The sequence below is a fragment of the Perna viridis genome, chromosome 1, assembly GCF_037379345.1.
Source record: "Perna viridis isolate PV_CMFRI_1.1 ecotype Kerala chromosome 1, ASM3737934v1, whole genome shotgun sequence".
Classification (NCBI taxonomy): Eukaryota; Metazoa; Mollusca; class Bivalvia; order Mytilida; family Mytilidae; genus Perna; species Perna viridis.
The window spans coordinates 23,583,414-23,599,560 of record NC_142445.1 but is presented as its reverse complement, the minus strand read 5'-3'; the positions used below and the strand labels follow the sequence as shown (position 1 = coordinate 23,599,560).

Here is a 16,147-nt window from a genome sequence, read left to right as displayed (position 1 = left end):
AACTGCAAGTAGAATAATTTTAAGCAGTATACCATCAGTATCTGTTATATTTTTCAGGGGTTACTTGGTGTATTCAGAAGATCCTTTATCTGCTGCTGAAAACATTGCTACAAAGGGAATACCAGAATTATTAGAAACAGACAAAAATGGCTGTTCTGCTTCATTTCCCTCTCTAAATAAATCATCATTTTCTACATTCTACAGAGTAATGTTCAGTCAGCTGATTGATAACATCAAAAACATTGCTCCAATCAAACAATCAGATTCAAGAGAGGTGTGTTAACTTAGTATGTTTTATTTCTATGTGTCTTAATCAAATTTATGATAGTCATTATGAGGCATTTTTCGCTGGCCATTGGCCTTGTGACATTTATCAATTTGTGATTAGACATTAAGGCGTGGCTTTATATAATATTAAAATAATATATGTTGTGAAATGTCTCAAATGAAACGTAAGTAAGAATAATAAATAAGTGAACAGTAGATATGTTTAAAAGGTAAAAAGGAACTAAATACAAATAAAATATGAGTAAAACGTAAAAATTTTGAAAAATATGAGCAAAAAATTTTTTTCTCCTCAGTACTTTTTTGCCCCTGATGAAGGCTGTAAGGCTGAAATTTGGGCTCATATTTTTCAACATTTTTACCTTTAATTTCTTATTTTTCTCTGTAATGTTGCCAGAGCATGTTTCTTCATGCTACAGTTAGGGTATTAGTCCCTTAAGGAAAGTTTTTGTTGTATATGGAACAGCTCATGGCGACATTATTAGACGACTTGCTGTGACATATTTTCTCAAGAAAGAATGGGAACTTGTATTTTCAGATAAAGATAGACAGGCTGCTACAGTGGAACCAGGCTGTTAGAATACTTCATGTCCTTATCAATTTGATAAAGGTATGTGCACTGTTAAAACACCTCATGTCACGATCAATTTGAAAAAGGTAGGTGCACTGTTAAAATATCCCTTGTCCTGATCAGTTTGAAAAAGGTAGGTGCACTGTTGTTTTGATAATTTCTGTTCAAGATGCAGAGAAACTTAAAAGCATCAAATTCTAGAGCGGAATGTTCAAATTTGAACTTTGTAAATAATAAACTTTCTGTATCAATTTACTATTTTACCTCACATTTACTTTTACCAAAGGTATTATGGTAAACTGTTGTCCTCCAAAGTGTTCTAGGTTAATAAAAATCGCTTTGAGTGATTGTTATAATAATTTTTTGTATTTGTACAATATTTGCTTTGACTGAAAAAAGTTTCCTTCTGTTTTTTATTATTTCCAATTTTTATATCAAATTAATGGCACTTTTACACAGAATAGAGGGGTTGCTTTATCATGTTTGCTTCAATGGCACTTTTACACAGAATTGGGATATTGCTTTATCGTGTTTGCTTTAATGCAGCTGTTTTGAAAATATCCTTTTATAGATGTAGTGAGAGATGGACTCCTGTTATTATTTTTTCACATTGGATTCAATTTGATGTTTTACAGTTTGTAGTAAATGTGAGCTAATCACTGTTATTATTATTTCATATTGCAGGCTTTTGATGGTCGTACCAATCTCTCTTCTGCTCTTAAGGTAAGATTTTAATACTAAAGGATAAAGAAAGCACATTTGTATAATTTCAATGGTGTTTTCTCCTTTTAAAAATTTGTATTTGGGACTTAATTAATATCTAAAGGTAAAGTTTGTTTTAATTTAATTGCTTTTTCTAGAGAATTCATAGTAGATTTCGCTTCGCATCTGGTAGTTAAATTTCTAACAATATTTTAATTATTCAGGAATTATATTTTTGTTCTGAAAAGGGAAAGGATACTGTGAAAATATTTTAATTTGTGGATATCAATTTTTGTGGATCGCAGTCAATTGGTGCCCACAAATATAAGTACTTTCACAGTATCATACTAAAATATCATTTTCATCATGTGTGTATGTGTCATTTCTTTTCAGTGTGGTAGACAGTTTATAGAGATCTTCCTCAGAACAGGTATGCCATTACTGGACATTATGTTCAGGACCAACAGAGAGGATGTTCAGGGACTACTGAAGAACTTACAGATCAGTACTAGATATCTACATCACATGTGTGGTCACACCAAGGTTTGTATACTGAAAAACTGACTGATCATTACTAGATATCTACATCACATGTGTGGTCACACCAAGGTTTGTATACTGAAAAACTGACAGATCAGTACTAGATATCTACATCACATGTGTGGTCACACCAAGGTTTGTATACTGAAGAACTTACAGATCAGTACTAGATATCTACATCACGTGTGGTCACACCAAGGTTTGTATACTGAAAAACTGACTGATCATTACTAGATATCTACATCACATGTGTGGTCACACCAAGGTTTGTATACTGAAAAACTGACAGATCAGTACTAGATATCTACATCACATGTGTGGTCACACCAAGGTTTCTATACTGAAGAACTTACAGATCAGTACTAGATATCTACATCACATGTGTGGTCACACCAAGGTTTGTATACTGAAAAACTGACTGATCATTACTAGATATCTACATCACATGGTTAATGTCAAGCAGGTGGGTGGGTGGTTTAAATATTTTCATAACATTTATCCTTGCTACTATATAGGTATATAGCTCTTCTTCCTGTTTACAGCAACCCGGCCACTTCTGTATTTGACCCATTTTTTCAGTCGATTTTGTAAAATAAGAAGACTTTTAATGGGAGCTCATTCTCATTGGCCAAAAATGGTAATATATTGAAATTGTGATTATATTAACTGCTTTTAATAATTTTCTTATAATTTCTTTTTATTTCAGATTATGAAAGATGTTTCTCTAACCAATCTTGTACCTTTGTTGAAGAAGTGTCTTGAAGCATTTGTATACAGAGTCAAGGCTATGTTGACCTTGAATAAATGTTTAGAGGCTTTCTGGCTTGGTAATCTCAAAAACAGAGATTTACAGGTGAGGTATTTAAGTATCTGGTTTATTTGTTTTGGGGTTTTTATTACCATTCAGACACTTGGTCTACTAAACTTGGGATATCTGCAAATGTAGTTCATACTTGATTTTAAATGTTGGTGTAAAGTTTGTTTTTTTTTTGCCTGTATTTTGACAGAATTAAAAATGTCTCTTTATGACATAATAAAACCTTTGATAGATTTTAATAAAATTTTGGTACAATGTTTGTGGTCATAAAAAGAATTTTCCCTGCTTTTCATTTTATTTTATATTTCTTGTCGGAATGATGGGACTAAAATACTGAAGAAAAAAGAATAGGGACATGTACAGAGCTCTTTATTTATCTACTTAGACTTCTACTAGCTTCACCGAAGTTTACTTATAGTGCCTCATTCAGTCAATCTGTCTGTACATCATTCTTTCACATATGTTATCTTAACCTTTTTGCTAATCACTTATTGGTATATTATTTTTATTATGTTATGTTAATGGATTTCTGAGGAGGTTTCTATTTGGTTACACATTTCAATAAAATAACAGATTTAATTATTCCTAAAATGCTTGTAAATATTGTGCTGATATATTAATGTGAGTGTACCTAGACAGTGTTTTTAATCTGTTGTAATTGGTTATTATATCCACACACCCACACTCCTTTAATTGGTGATATATTGGAATAACCTTGTCATCCACCCTAACACATGCAACTTCATGTTGTATATTTTTAATATTTCCTAGTCACAGCAATTCATATTTTTATAAGTCAATCTTTTTAACACACAAATAATGGTACACCACTGTTGAACAATAAGAAGTATGATAATTCAAAAACACTTCAACAATTTTTTATTTAGAAAAGGAAGCTTCCTTCTCATGGTTTTGTTTTATTGTGACAGACTGAAAAATAATTATTACTTTCATTCTAGGGTGAAGAAATATTATCTCAAGCCTCGACAGACCAGGGAAGTGATGATGAGGCTCCTGAGGATAACCAAGAGGAAAGTGATGTGGTAAGTTTATGTATTGAAATTATTTTTGCCTGTTGTAGAGTATTAATGTGAAGAGGCTTCTAACAAAGAATAGTTTCATGGGTTTCTATATTTCTTGACAGGTATTTTTGTGTTGGGCTAAATCTTTGCCTGAACTCATTGACTCAAATTTTCAATAGAATGTATTAATGTGAAGAGGCTTCTAACAAAGAATAGTTTCATGGGTTTCTATATTTCTTGACGGGTATTTTTGTGTTGGGCTAAATCTTTGCCTGAACCCATTAACTCAAATTTTCAATAGAATGTGATTGTGCAGTTAAAAGTAGAAAATCACCAATCATATTAATTTCTAATTTCAATATGTTGTACATGTGTTTCAAGTAGTAACCTCTTATCAGGTGCATTAGAATCAAAACATGAAGAAATGTTCAGAATCAAAATGAATTGTATACAAGAAGTACTCAAAACTAAAAATCATATGAAGTCAAAAAATTAAAATCCTCTTTTAATGAAGAACTAAATTTTGCAAACATCAAAATAGATACTAATTTTGAAAGATTTTCAAAGTACATGTAATAAAGTTTTTGTATATAGAGAACAGCTGTTTGAGTTTGGCTGACAAAGAAACACCCCCATTTTCCTTCCTTAAAAAATTCCCCAATAAATTACTTTTTATATACAGTCAAACCTGTCTTATGTGACCCTTCAAGGGAGTAGGTAAAAAAAGTCACATAAGACAGGTGGTCACTTAATACAGGTTTGACATCTAGGATTTTTTAAAAACACTTTAAAGACAAACGTTTTCATGATAACTTTAATATATACATGTACATGTATTGCACCTGTAAAATAAAACACAAAATGATACATTAATAAAAATTAAACATGCATTTAACAATATTAAAGAAGTGTTTTCGTATCTAATGTAAACTGTTTTCAACTGATTATTATTCATACGTCAGTATTTATTTCCGCGAGTTTCCAGATATTTTCGTAAATTTGACGGAATTTTTTGTTTTAAAATTACTTTACTTCCGGTTTTCGAACACTTCCGCTAAAATCAAAAGGTCGCGTAAGTCAGGTTTTTTAACCATTTAGACATGAATAATACGGTCGCTAGTCGCGTTACGCAGGGAGTCGCTTAATACAGTTAAAAATAATAGAAAAATGAATTGGGGGGACCTAAATTAGGTCGCATAAAACAGGTGGTCGCTGAATACAGGTGGTCGTTAACACAGGTTTGACTGTACATCCGTCTATATTACAGGAAATGGATAATCAAAGTGAAATGGGAGACCAAACTGTATGTAATCCAGAAGATGAAACTGACATTCAATCTTGTAGTGAAACATTCTAATGTTAGGTCAAACATGTGAAACTGACATTCAGTCTTGTAGCAAAACATTCAAGCAAGTGAAACTGACTTACACAGGACTGTAATCCTGTAATGAAACATTCAGATGATAACAAAGGTTGGTGCTATGACGTATACAATGTAACAGTAGTTGAAAATCATAATCAACTTGGAAAATTAAAGGAGGCGTGACACAAAAATTTTTTTTTTTTACTTTTTGGTTTGTTTGATTTATTACTCCTAATATTTATAATCAAAACACCCCTTGTAGTCACTTACATCGTTTAATTGCAGACAAATGGAATCAAAATGGACGATGACCCAAGCCACACAAATTTTAATCAGCCATGAAGTCACATGACTGTGTTATGTCATTGGTTCTCAATTCATTGATCCACTGGTTGAAATATGTGGGGCTTCTGCATTTGTTGCACGGTTTCCACAACTGAGAGTGAAAATATTGAAAGTTTTGGTTTACCAGGGAATATATACTAACAGTTTTATCAATTTAAACCACTTCTAGAAGAAAATGATAAACAATGTCAGAAATATTAAACTGTTACATATATGAAGACTAGACTATCCACAGTGAGAGGACACCACTTCTGTTCGAAGATTACAAAGAAATATTTCATTACGTTCTGTTGTGTAAGATTGAACTTTTTACATAAAGTAAATTTAATTCATATTCTAAGATCTAAAATGTTCCAATCCAGATCTTCAATGAAAATACTAATTTCACCCCTTTTTTGTGGAACGTTACTCCTGACAACTGTACCAGGGAGTGTAATATAAAGTCCCTGCCAGTACAGAGGATAATACAAACATGTTCATTTTTTATTGCTTTTTGATCATTTTATTTGATAATCCAGCTCACCCAGGGTCACCTTTTATAAACTGTGTATTGTGTCAAATTCTCTGTGTAAATTGTTCATTTCAAAATCTGTAAAGCAAAAGAAATTCAATTATATTTCAATTATTATTGAAGTCATACACCTGCATCAACATCTGTGTCACGGGTCACCGAACCATGTAAATATAAAAGAAGCTGCCCATGAGATCTGAAAATGAAAAGCTGACAGAAAACGAGAAGAACTTAAGTCTTCTTACTTCCTAATATGATTATTGCAACCATGCACAGATAAGTTGACCACTCTGCATCATATATACAAGCTATTTACGAAAATGTTGTTTTTTTTTGGGAGGGTGGCTAGTGTATACATTTTCAATGTGTCCAAATGGAGATTGAGAACCAATGAGGTAGCATTTCCATATATGATAGTTTAGCGTTACTTCCAGTTTTCATTTATGCATATTAATTAGGTTGTTTTGAAAACACAATAAATCATTCTAACTTTATTTAGCACTCATCTGATGAGAAGACTTTTGTTCACTAAATATCAACATTTATAAAATGATATTTTTTGTCATGTCTCCTTTAAACTCGTCAACACGAAATCTTTTCCTGATTATAACATTTTCATTCAATTGTTAATTATGTGCAAGCTGTCGTAATTTCTATTCTTGTAAAGCTTTTCCTATATTTTACAGACTTGTAAACAAATATTTACTTGAACTGACTTTGTGCCAAATAATGTACCTTTATTTGTAAGTGTATTAAAACATGTTATGCCTTTATGTGTTGTAATGTTTACTTAATGTATATTAACAGCTATATGTACATACATGTACTAGTATATGTTGATGATAATCACCGACCAATATATTTCCATGTTTTACTTGACCTCGGATGAGTTGAACCTGGGATAGCTTAAAAGATTTTTGCCTCATTCCTTTGACTTGGACTTGACGAGGGTTGTACATATTGTTCGAACATTTTCTCAAACCTAATGTATAGCACAAAAAAGTTCTGATTACCAGTAGTCTAGTATTGTAAATTTAAGGAAGGGTATCCTTTCCATATAGTTCTCGCTAACCACTTTCCATTACTTTACATGTTAAAACTTTACATTTTCAAAATTTTACTCTGAAGTCCCTGGACAGATGATTTTTTAAAGGTGCATACCATTCCAAAGCTTGGGGCAACAAGAATTTCAAAAGTATCATATTGATTGTGCAATGATGTTTAATTTTTCTAAAAAAAAGATGTGAATGAATGATACTAAAATTTGACAATTTTTTTATCTTTCCTGGCAACGGACATCATAGAGGCTAATTACTCACAGGTGTAAACAATATTCATACACATTTGTAATAAATTACAAATATGAAAGTAAACATTCACATTGAATACTTTTTATCTACATACACACAAATTTTGCACTTAAAATGAATACATCTATGTTCAATGTGATTTGTGGTAATATATTGGTAGGTTACTGTCATCATTTGTGTTGTTCATAGATGACTTCAAAATTGGTTTATCGTTATGAAATTTTGCATTTACAAAAGGAAGTTGAAGGTTATGATTCCAACTGTTTTGGAAGGGTCAAAAACAAGCAGTTCAACATTATTTTCATAGAATTTAACAAAATTTTAACACTAATTCCAGTAAAAGCATACAGATGTCTTTAATGTTACACAATATTCTTCACCATAAAGTTCAGGCTGCAGTTTATTTTTATAGAACGCAAACAAAATTTTTCAGTCATATAATGGTATCACTTTGTTGTCTGCGTCATCAGTGTCCTTTTACTTTCGTTTATTCACAATAACTTGAGTAAAACTTGTCCAATTTTTTTTTTAATTTAACACAATGTTCCTTGGTCGCATAGCAGAGGGCCCTGATGTTTTTGCCATACCCTTTTTTGAAAATAAGGGGCCACAAGTGGAAAATGGGTTTATCATTAGAATTGATAAAAATAAAGTTTATTTTTTATCTGATTTTGATAGCAGTGATATTGTGTAAACACTTGCCATATGTTAACAGAGTTCAACATTCTGCAGCTGTATTATGCTGCATTCTGTGGAGTTCTTTATTTGTGTAATATCTAACCTGGACTTTCTCACAATTGAATTAAGCATTCACATATAACAGTGAGGCATGTTGTGCTCAACTAAATTCACAATAGTACCAGCTGGGAATCCAACCCAAAACCACTGCTACTGTAAGCTGACCCTCTTTTATGAACCAATTGAGTCCACCATTCCAGTATTTTAATACTTGTAAGAGAAAGCCCCACTATTATCTAGTGTTTTGATTTTATTTTAGATCATCTTGCATTTTTTATTTTCTCACACTAATAAGGAATCATTGCATTTAAAGTTAAAAGAAAAAATAGCTTTATATGTGGATATTTTATTCATTTACCAGTCTTAAAAATTCATCAACAATTAAAGTAGGCCTTAAAAATGTACAAATTTAGTAACAATAATGAAACCAAAATACACAATTAACAAAGTAATACAAGCCCACAACCAAAATCTCAAAATTAGAAAAATGAGTGATCAAAACAAGGCATACAAAACAGAATCCCATAAACATGTACATTGACTTGAGTCAAAGGAAACAACAAAAATTATATGTGGGCTAAACACAAATGAAGACTTTTAATACATCCCATAAACTATATAATCATGAAGTTTCCAAAGAGTTATGATAGAAATTTGACATACTATCATATATGTATTTGAGTGAAGTATGAAATACAAATGAACTACTGATATTTCAGAACTGAAAAATCTACAATGAACAACAATTAATTGAACATATATTGTGAAGAAGTAACATGAAAATCTAGTGCAAAAATGTCATAATTTTCAATGAGCATATTGGAAAAATGAAGCAAATACTAACATTCAAACTATATGACATTATGTAAATACATCTGGTTTATTCTCACAAATTATTCACTAATATTTTATAAAATAAGTGTAAATATGCCAAAAATCTTTTTATATGATTCTTTTTTAAAGCAAGACAATTTGTTTAGAATGAACACAAAACAAATTAAAATTTTGACTACAATTTTTTAAAAGATTAGAATGAACACCAAAAAAATTACAATTTTGACTATAATTTTTTAAAAGGTATCCATACTTCTTATTTTTTAATTTAATTTACATGTTAAACGGCACATTTTCACCAATTTAAATAAATGTTATCAATTCTTTTAAATTTTATGAATCAAAATCTTTATTTCTTGATCTCTCACCTAACTAAATTAAAAAAACAATTTTTCTTAATGTTTAATCAGCAGTCTTTTTAAAACTCAGACAGGAGGTGATTCGTGCATGTCAAAAACCCACAGATTCACTTTTATTTCTTATTCATACTCAGTTACAGACCACATAACAAGTCACAGTTTTTCATTTGGGTGTTGTGCTTTTGAAATAAAATTTATAGATTGGACATGAAATTCGCACTCTGCAAAATTTACCATTCTTGATTTTGTTCCATTTGGTCGATTTTAGTGGGAGATAAATGTATGATTTTCTGAAAAGTACAGATCTGAATATGGAAAGGACAACTGTTAACATATAGCATATGTAGATTGAGAAAGCATTGTTTGTTCAATGGTTTTATCTTCACAATGAATCACTTTATTATGGACAGTGTCTGAATTTTATATGGACTGTTACTTAAGTGCTCACTATTTTTCTTAGACTACCAGTAACCCCAAAATTTTACTTCAGTTTTTGTAATAAGTCAACTTTCTATAAATGTTCAATTCTACTCAGTATAAGAAAAAATAATTTTAACTTACCACAATCAATCATTATTTACTTAAACAAAGAGTAAGTACATGTAGTTAAAAAATTTCAAGAACAAGAAATAAAAGTAACATTAGACTCAATACATTTTTGAACAAGCACTTCTTAATGTCCCTTTATAATAATTATTTTGTGCCAAAGACCACTGGTCCAAAATGTACTTATATTAAAAATGTGGTGAAAAGGTTCATTTGTACATGTATTTCCCTCAAAATAAAACATGTATCATTCTAACCTGTTTTCAATGATACCAACTACATGTATCAAAAAATGTCATTTAAACAGAAAAGATTATTACAAACAGTGTACATGTAATTGAGCACTAACATGTCAAAACTTTTCAATAAAACCAAGTCCATCAGTCATATAATTACATGATTATAAACAATATATATATGTATAGTCATAAAAAATTCTAATGCAAAATCATTCTCTACCAACAGTGTGTACATATAGTTGAATCATTAACTACACAAAGAGATATGTCTACAAATTACAGCTCAAACAATGACAATGTTCAGGAGATAGTGTTGGTCTGTCCTTTTTGCTCCATCTGGCATTTCATCAGGCCTTTGTCGTTTAATAAAGGAAAGACCAACAGAACCCCTGAACATCATCACTGTATGTACTTTTAATGAGCAAGATATATGTAAGCTAATAGACACTGAGAGTGTACTAGTACTTCAGCTCTTTCTAATATAGACCTGTTGACTAACTTTCAGCTTACAAAGAAATTATGGAAAAAACTGATGGGCAACAGCTCTATCTAAAAACAAGAAGTGTTGTATGAAGACCTTAATAAAAGTTGTACGTGTACCAAATATCAAAAGACTATAGCTTGTACATGTACTTCCTGAAAAAAAAATTGACCAAAGTGTTGGGCCTTGCCATAAAATTTGAAATATACCCTTACTAGTAGTTGTTTAATGGTAAGTGGATGTGCCACAAACCCAGAAAATAGTAGATACAAATATATGGGACCTCTAATTGAATTTCATAACAAACCTCATGTGGCTACAATTGTAATTTTTACTGATAATATATGAACTATTTGTAAATTTATGAGAAGCCACAAAGGTGATAGATATGCATGTATTCCTTAAAAAAAACAAAAAAAAAACAACAAATTAACAATAACTTGATTTCAACTCTTGTGAGTTTTACACAGTTGCTTTTGGCTGCCTTTTTTATTTATCATTTCTTATAATCTTAGTCTTACTATTTTCATAGGTACACGTTATATAGTTCTACATATGTTAATCAGTAGTAATAATTTCTAGGATATTTTATGAAATTAAATTTGTGACAAAGAAGCACTTCCATGAATAGCACAAAATATTTTAAATGGTTATCATATGCACTGTATCATACATTACAATTAAAAACATCCAATACACTAACTGTACATTATCAAAATTTAACTCATTTGCAACTCACATAGAACACAAGCATTTTTCAAGTACATACATTGTATACATAAGACTTGGTTTTTTTATGAGCACATGTATCTGGTAGTACATACATTGTATACATAAGACTGGGTTTTTTATGGGTATCTGGTAGTATGTATATTGTATACATAAGACTTGTTTTTTTATGGGTACATGTATCTGGTAGTACATACATAGTATACAGTTTATGGGTACATGTATCTGGTAGTATATATATTGTATACAGTTTATGGGTACATGTATCTGGTAGTACATGTATATACATGTATGTAGTTAAGTTATTCTGTAATGTAATTTTTTTAGTGTAATTCCTTTCACTTTCAGTTATTTGTAGAATATTGTACGTAGTAATTGTATGTCCTAAATTTTTCCATGGATTCTTGCCTTTATATTTTAAGTTTGAACCTAGATCCCACATAAAAGTCAATGGTGTAATTCTTCGCACATGCATCGGGGACAGATTCTAACCCCTGGAAATCTCCCCTTCTATTAAAAAAACTATTAATTTTGAGCAAAAATGAGCATATAGCAGTTTGGACCCCCTTTCAAAAGGACATTTTTGGATGACCCCCACCTCTTTTTACTTGAGTCAATGGAAACAACAAAAAAATGCATGTGGGTATATAAAATCAAACATACATAAATAAAACTAATCCCATTCACTCCTGTCACATATGTTATATTTAGTAATGTAATCTACACTCACAACATACATGCAAATTAAGTCACATAGGAATTAATTGCCCATTTTTGCATTTTTCATGATTGATACAGCAATACCTAAAACTGTTGATAATTTTCCTCCTTAGGCAAATTCCAATGATTAAAAAAATGAATGTAAAAATGAGCACAGTGACTCTGGTATTGTAATCATTATTATCAACATAGAAGAAATTCAGATTGATAAATGTATCATCATCAGTTTTCCCATGTTTATTTTTCCATTCTTCTCCAGCTTGACCTAATGGGTTGGGAATAGAAACTTGTTCAAAAGGTCCATGATGGTTTTGAATAATCCATGCCTTGTCAACAACACCATTATCCATAGCTTTGTTTGCAGACCAGAATAAATGAGTTTTATTATAAGCAGTCAGCTTTCCATAGATCTCCATCTCCATGGCAGAAACAACATTAGCTGACCATGGACCACCAGCTCTGGAACTAAATTCTGTTAAATATTGATTACCGAATGATCCAACAATCAACTGGATTGTAGCTTTAGGATTGTTGTTATTGTATGCAAGGACTTTGTTTTTATACACAGGATAAGTCCTTTCATACAAATGTTGATGTCCACTTATAAAGAGATCAACACCATTCTTGTAAAATATTTCTTCAAGATTGGCTCTTACCAGTGAGTTTTCTTTGCGACAATCTTCACTGTCATCATTGACACTACAGTACATAGGACGATGTCCAAGGACAACAATCCAAGGTTGCATGTCCCTATTTTCATTGACTTTTTCTAAATCTTCATTCAACCATCTTAAATGATTGTCTAAATTAGCTTTATCTAAAAAGAATACCTCAGTAGATAAACATACAAAGTGGATAAGACCAGCATCAAGACTATACCAAACCTGGTTCAAAGGCATGGGCCAACCAGAATTTGGTGTGGAAAACCTGAAGCGATAATGGTCCCTGCTTCTTTGGAAGAGTTCATGATCTCCTGGAATAGTCATGTAAGGAATTCTAGCAGCCATTGGCTGGATTGCATTTAAGAACTTATCCCCTGTCCTTCCACCATCACTGCCTAGATCATATGCAATATCTCCAATATGGAAAATGGCACTATACTTTTGGGGATCAAGGATTACTTCATGCTTGAGAAAATTGAGATTTGCTGTCAACAAACCTAAATCTCCATAGATCATGTAAGTCAATGGTTTGCTGACATCTGGTATGGAAAAACTGTATTGACTGCTTTTAGAATTAGTAAGATGTCCAGATAAGGTGTACTTATACCTTTTCCCAGGAGAAAGGTTAGAGATATACACTCTGTGCCAATATTTGCAACCCAGTGCATTCTCTTTGAAGAAAATAGTTTCACCTTTTGTAGTCTGTAAAAGAAAATATAATTTTCTATTTTCATATGATAACTTAAATAATTACAAATGTACATGTATTCATAAAAACAAAACTTTAACTTGGTAATCTAAAGAGAAACAATGTTTTTTTACATGTACTTGTTCTTAATATATGTTTCTTTTGAATTAATTGAAATAAAGGATAAGTGTACAAAAAGTTTAAAAGCTCGCAGTAACTTTTCTCACTACATTTGTAAGTCTAGAAACGATGATTTTAAAACATGGAGAAGATGGTTGCCATAGATTTTAAATAAATTTATGGGTTCTATGAAAGTCAAATGATAGGATTTACAAGGACTTTTTTCGCAACATCTCCTAATACATGTAAATGTACCTAGATGTACCTGAAAGTTCTTTTTGTAACTTTTAGTTATTCTCAGTTAACATAAGCTCTGTAGAGCTTTTAAAATCACCACAACTTAACAAGACATAATCAGGGGCAAATCCAGTGATTTCAAGGAGGAGGGGAGGGGGGGTAATAAAATAAAATGCAGAGTGCAGCTAGAAAAATCATTTTTGGAAATAGATTGATTTTGTGCAAAATACAACAATATTGGGTGGGAGTGCCCAGAGTTGCAAACAGTTTTATTTTACTTTTCTGTCAGACACTGTGTCTGACAGAGTAGCAAGTTCTGCCAGACCTATCCTTAAAACCAAAAAAATTAAAATGAATACTGAGGAATAAATGCTATCCAGACTTCAGACACTCTGTATTATTTTATCATAACATAGTGAGAACTGTCCAACTGTCCTAGTTCAACAAGGAAATGCTTAAAAACATTAAAATACCAGATACAAAATTGTTTGGGGTTGAAATGGAAAATGGTATGGAATGATTAGATTATGAAAATACTGGTTCCCGATGTTAGAATACAACTAGGGGAACAGGAAAGTTTACTTCAATAAAGTTAATTACAATTTTTTCTCAACCAAAAAAAAATATGAGGACTGACAGAGATTAGAGTTTTTGAGGAATCATGCAGACAAAATAATGCCCGACAATAAGTCATGCACAACAATTGTTTTTAATGGACCTGTGAGTGTCTGAATTCTGTTTTTTACAGTGTTAGGTCAGACAATTTGTTGCATCTCTGGGTGCCAGGTTCACTCCCATCCAATAATTATGATACTAAGCACACAGGGTTTGACACTAACTTTCACAGGTGGTTATGACGGTTCTGTTTCTTTTTTATCATATGAAAAATAAGGCAAAATTTAGATAGCCCATAAGAATACCATGAAAAATTTTCAAGTAATCCTCTCAGAAATTAGGGTGACACAGGACTACTATTAATGTCAACCCCATAGCACATACAAAAAACTGATGGCATGCCAACATAAATAAGCATTATTTAACATATAATAAGGCATCAAGCAGATATGAATATGAATCAAATACATGTACATGCTAGAAATAAGTGAATGTGAGGCGAACCAAGGAAATAAATATTTCCTTTAAATTCAGTTATTTTGCATTTACATCTGCATCTATACTGTTGAAATGCAGCTGTAAATACCATAAGGCAGATGCATGTACTGCATTACATCATCCTGGGTGCAAGTTATTTACAAGTTCAAGAAATACCGTTAAAACAGAAGGTTCACTGTTTATATTATAGTACCTTCACATTGTCAGTTTCAGAGATATATTCTACTCTAGATGTGTCATTCTTTTTTGTTGCCCATATGATAACGATATCAGTGATGCGTTGACCAAAGCCAATGTGTATTTGTTGTGGCTCGTAATCGGAATGCCCAGCTGGCCTGGGTTGTACAAAACGTGGATCCCTTCCATTCGCACATAAAGATAAAAGTGTCAAAGACAATGCAACTGAGATGAAATGCATTTTTTGTTTTTTTTTTTAAATTACAAACTGGTAACTTTGGGGAATGTTTGTATCCCGAATCATAAGCATTTTAGTTGACAGATACTTTCCCAGTTTTGAAAACGTCATTTTTATTTACACCGGAAGTGAGGTTTCAGCAATGTGTGAAACGAAATCATGCCAATTTATACAAAAAGCAACAAGAGCAGTTTATAGCTTCCTTTCTGTTTCTAGTCTTTTTTTATATGAAAAACCAAAAGATTTGGAGAAAAGCTAATTAAAAAGCACCTTTTGTTCCTAAATGTCAGAAAAAGCACCGTTAATGTGTTTCGTTGCGTAATAATTCATTCGTTTCTCAGTTCACCTAAATCACTCTAAAAAGTTGGTACTGTATGAAATATCACCCGGTTAAAATATATCAGTGATTGGACATTCCATCTCATTTAAATAATTGATATAAAATATGACTATTTAAACTCAGTGGTTGGACATTCCATTTCATTTAAATTAGTTAATACAAAATATGACTACCATTTAAATTCAGTAATTGGGGCCTTCCTTTTCATTTAATTGATTAAAGTGCAGACAATAATATCCTTTTTATCAATTTAGATCGAAGATCAGAATTGAAATAGCAGTCGCCAAAGCCTTTAGATTTGTAAAGCCTGTTAGCATTTGCAATTATCTTACACTACCGCAGTAAAATAGTCCCATCGACACATCCCATTTAGATTCAAATGCAGACAGTTAGGTGTATTTTATAGGTATTTCTAATATATCAAATTTAATTCTATGTTATTAACGCCAATAAACAAATT

The 16,147-nt window shown here is 31.4% G+C and overlaps 2 protein-coding genes across 2 annotated transcripts in view; one reads left to right on the top strand and one right to left on the bottom strand.

Annotated features, from left to right (window-relative positions):
* The window catches only part of LOC148627856 (Fanconi anemia group D2 protein-like), a 44,537-nt gene extending 34,296 nt beyond the window's left edge, over positions 1 to 10,241 (top strand). The window contains exons 35-41 of the mRNA XM_088580485.1: positions 58 to 274; positions 824 to 895; positions 1,541 to 1,579; positions 1,952 to 2,101; positions 2,805 to 2,951; positions 3,875 to 3,958; positions 5,205 to 10,241. Of these exons, the coding sequence (XP_088436611.1) occupies positions 58 to 274; positions 824 to 895; positions 1,541 to 1,579; positions 1,952 to 2,101; positions 2,805 to 2,951; positions 3,875 to 3,958; positions 5,205 to 5,294 (799 nt within the window). The 3' untranslated portion in view covers positions 5,295 to 10,241. The remainder of the gene's footprint in view (positions 1 to 57; positions 275 to 823; positions 896 to 1,540; positions 1,580 to 1,951; positions 2,102 to 2,804; positions 2,952 to 3,874; positions 3,959 to 5,204) is intronic.
* Positions 8,535 to 15,482, bottom strand: LOC148627855 (acid phosphatase type 7-like). Its single transcript, XM_088580611.1, has 2 exons — positions 15,126 to 15,482; positions 8,535 to 13,476 (listed from the first exon to the last, which is right to left on the bottom strand). The coding sequence occupies exons 1-2, from the start codon at positions 15,348 to 15,350 to the stop codon at positions 12,142 to 12,144; spliced, it is 1,560 nt and encodes a 519-aa protein (XP_088436737.1). The 5' UTR covers positions 15,351 to 15,482; the 3' UTR covers positions 8,535 to 12,141.
* Between the last annotated feature and the right edge of the window lie 665 nt (positions 15,483 to 16,147).

Coding starts and splice junctions, on each gene's coding strand:
- LOC148627855 (XM_088580611.1), bottom strand. CDS start 15,350: ATGCATTTCATCTCAGTTGCATTGTCTTTGACACTTTTATCTTTATGT. Junction 13,477..15,125: donor CTGAAACTGACAATGTGAAG/GTACTATAATAT, acceptor TTTCTTTTACAG/ACTACAAAAGGTGAAACTAT.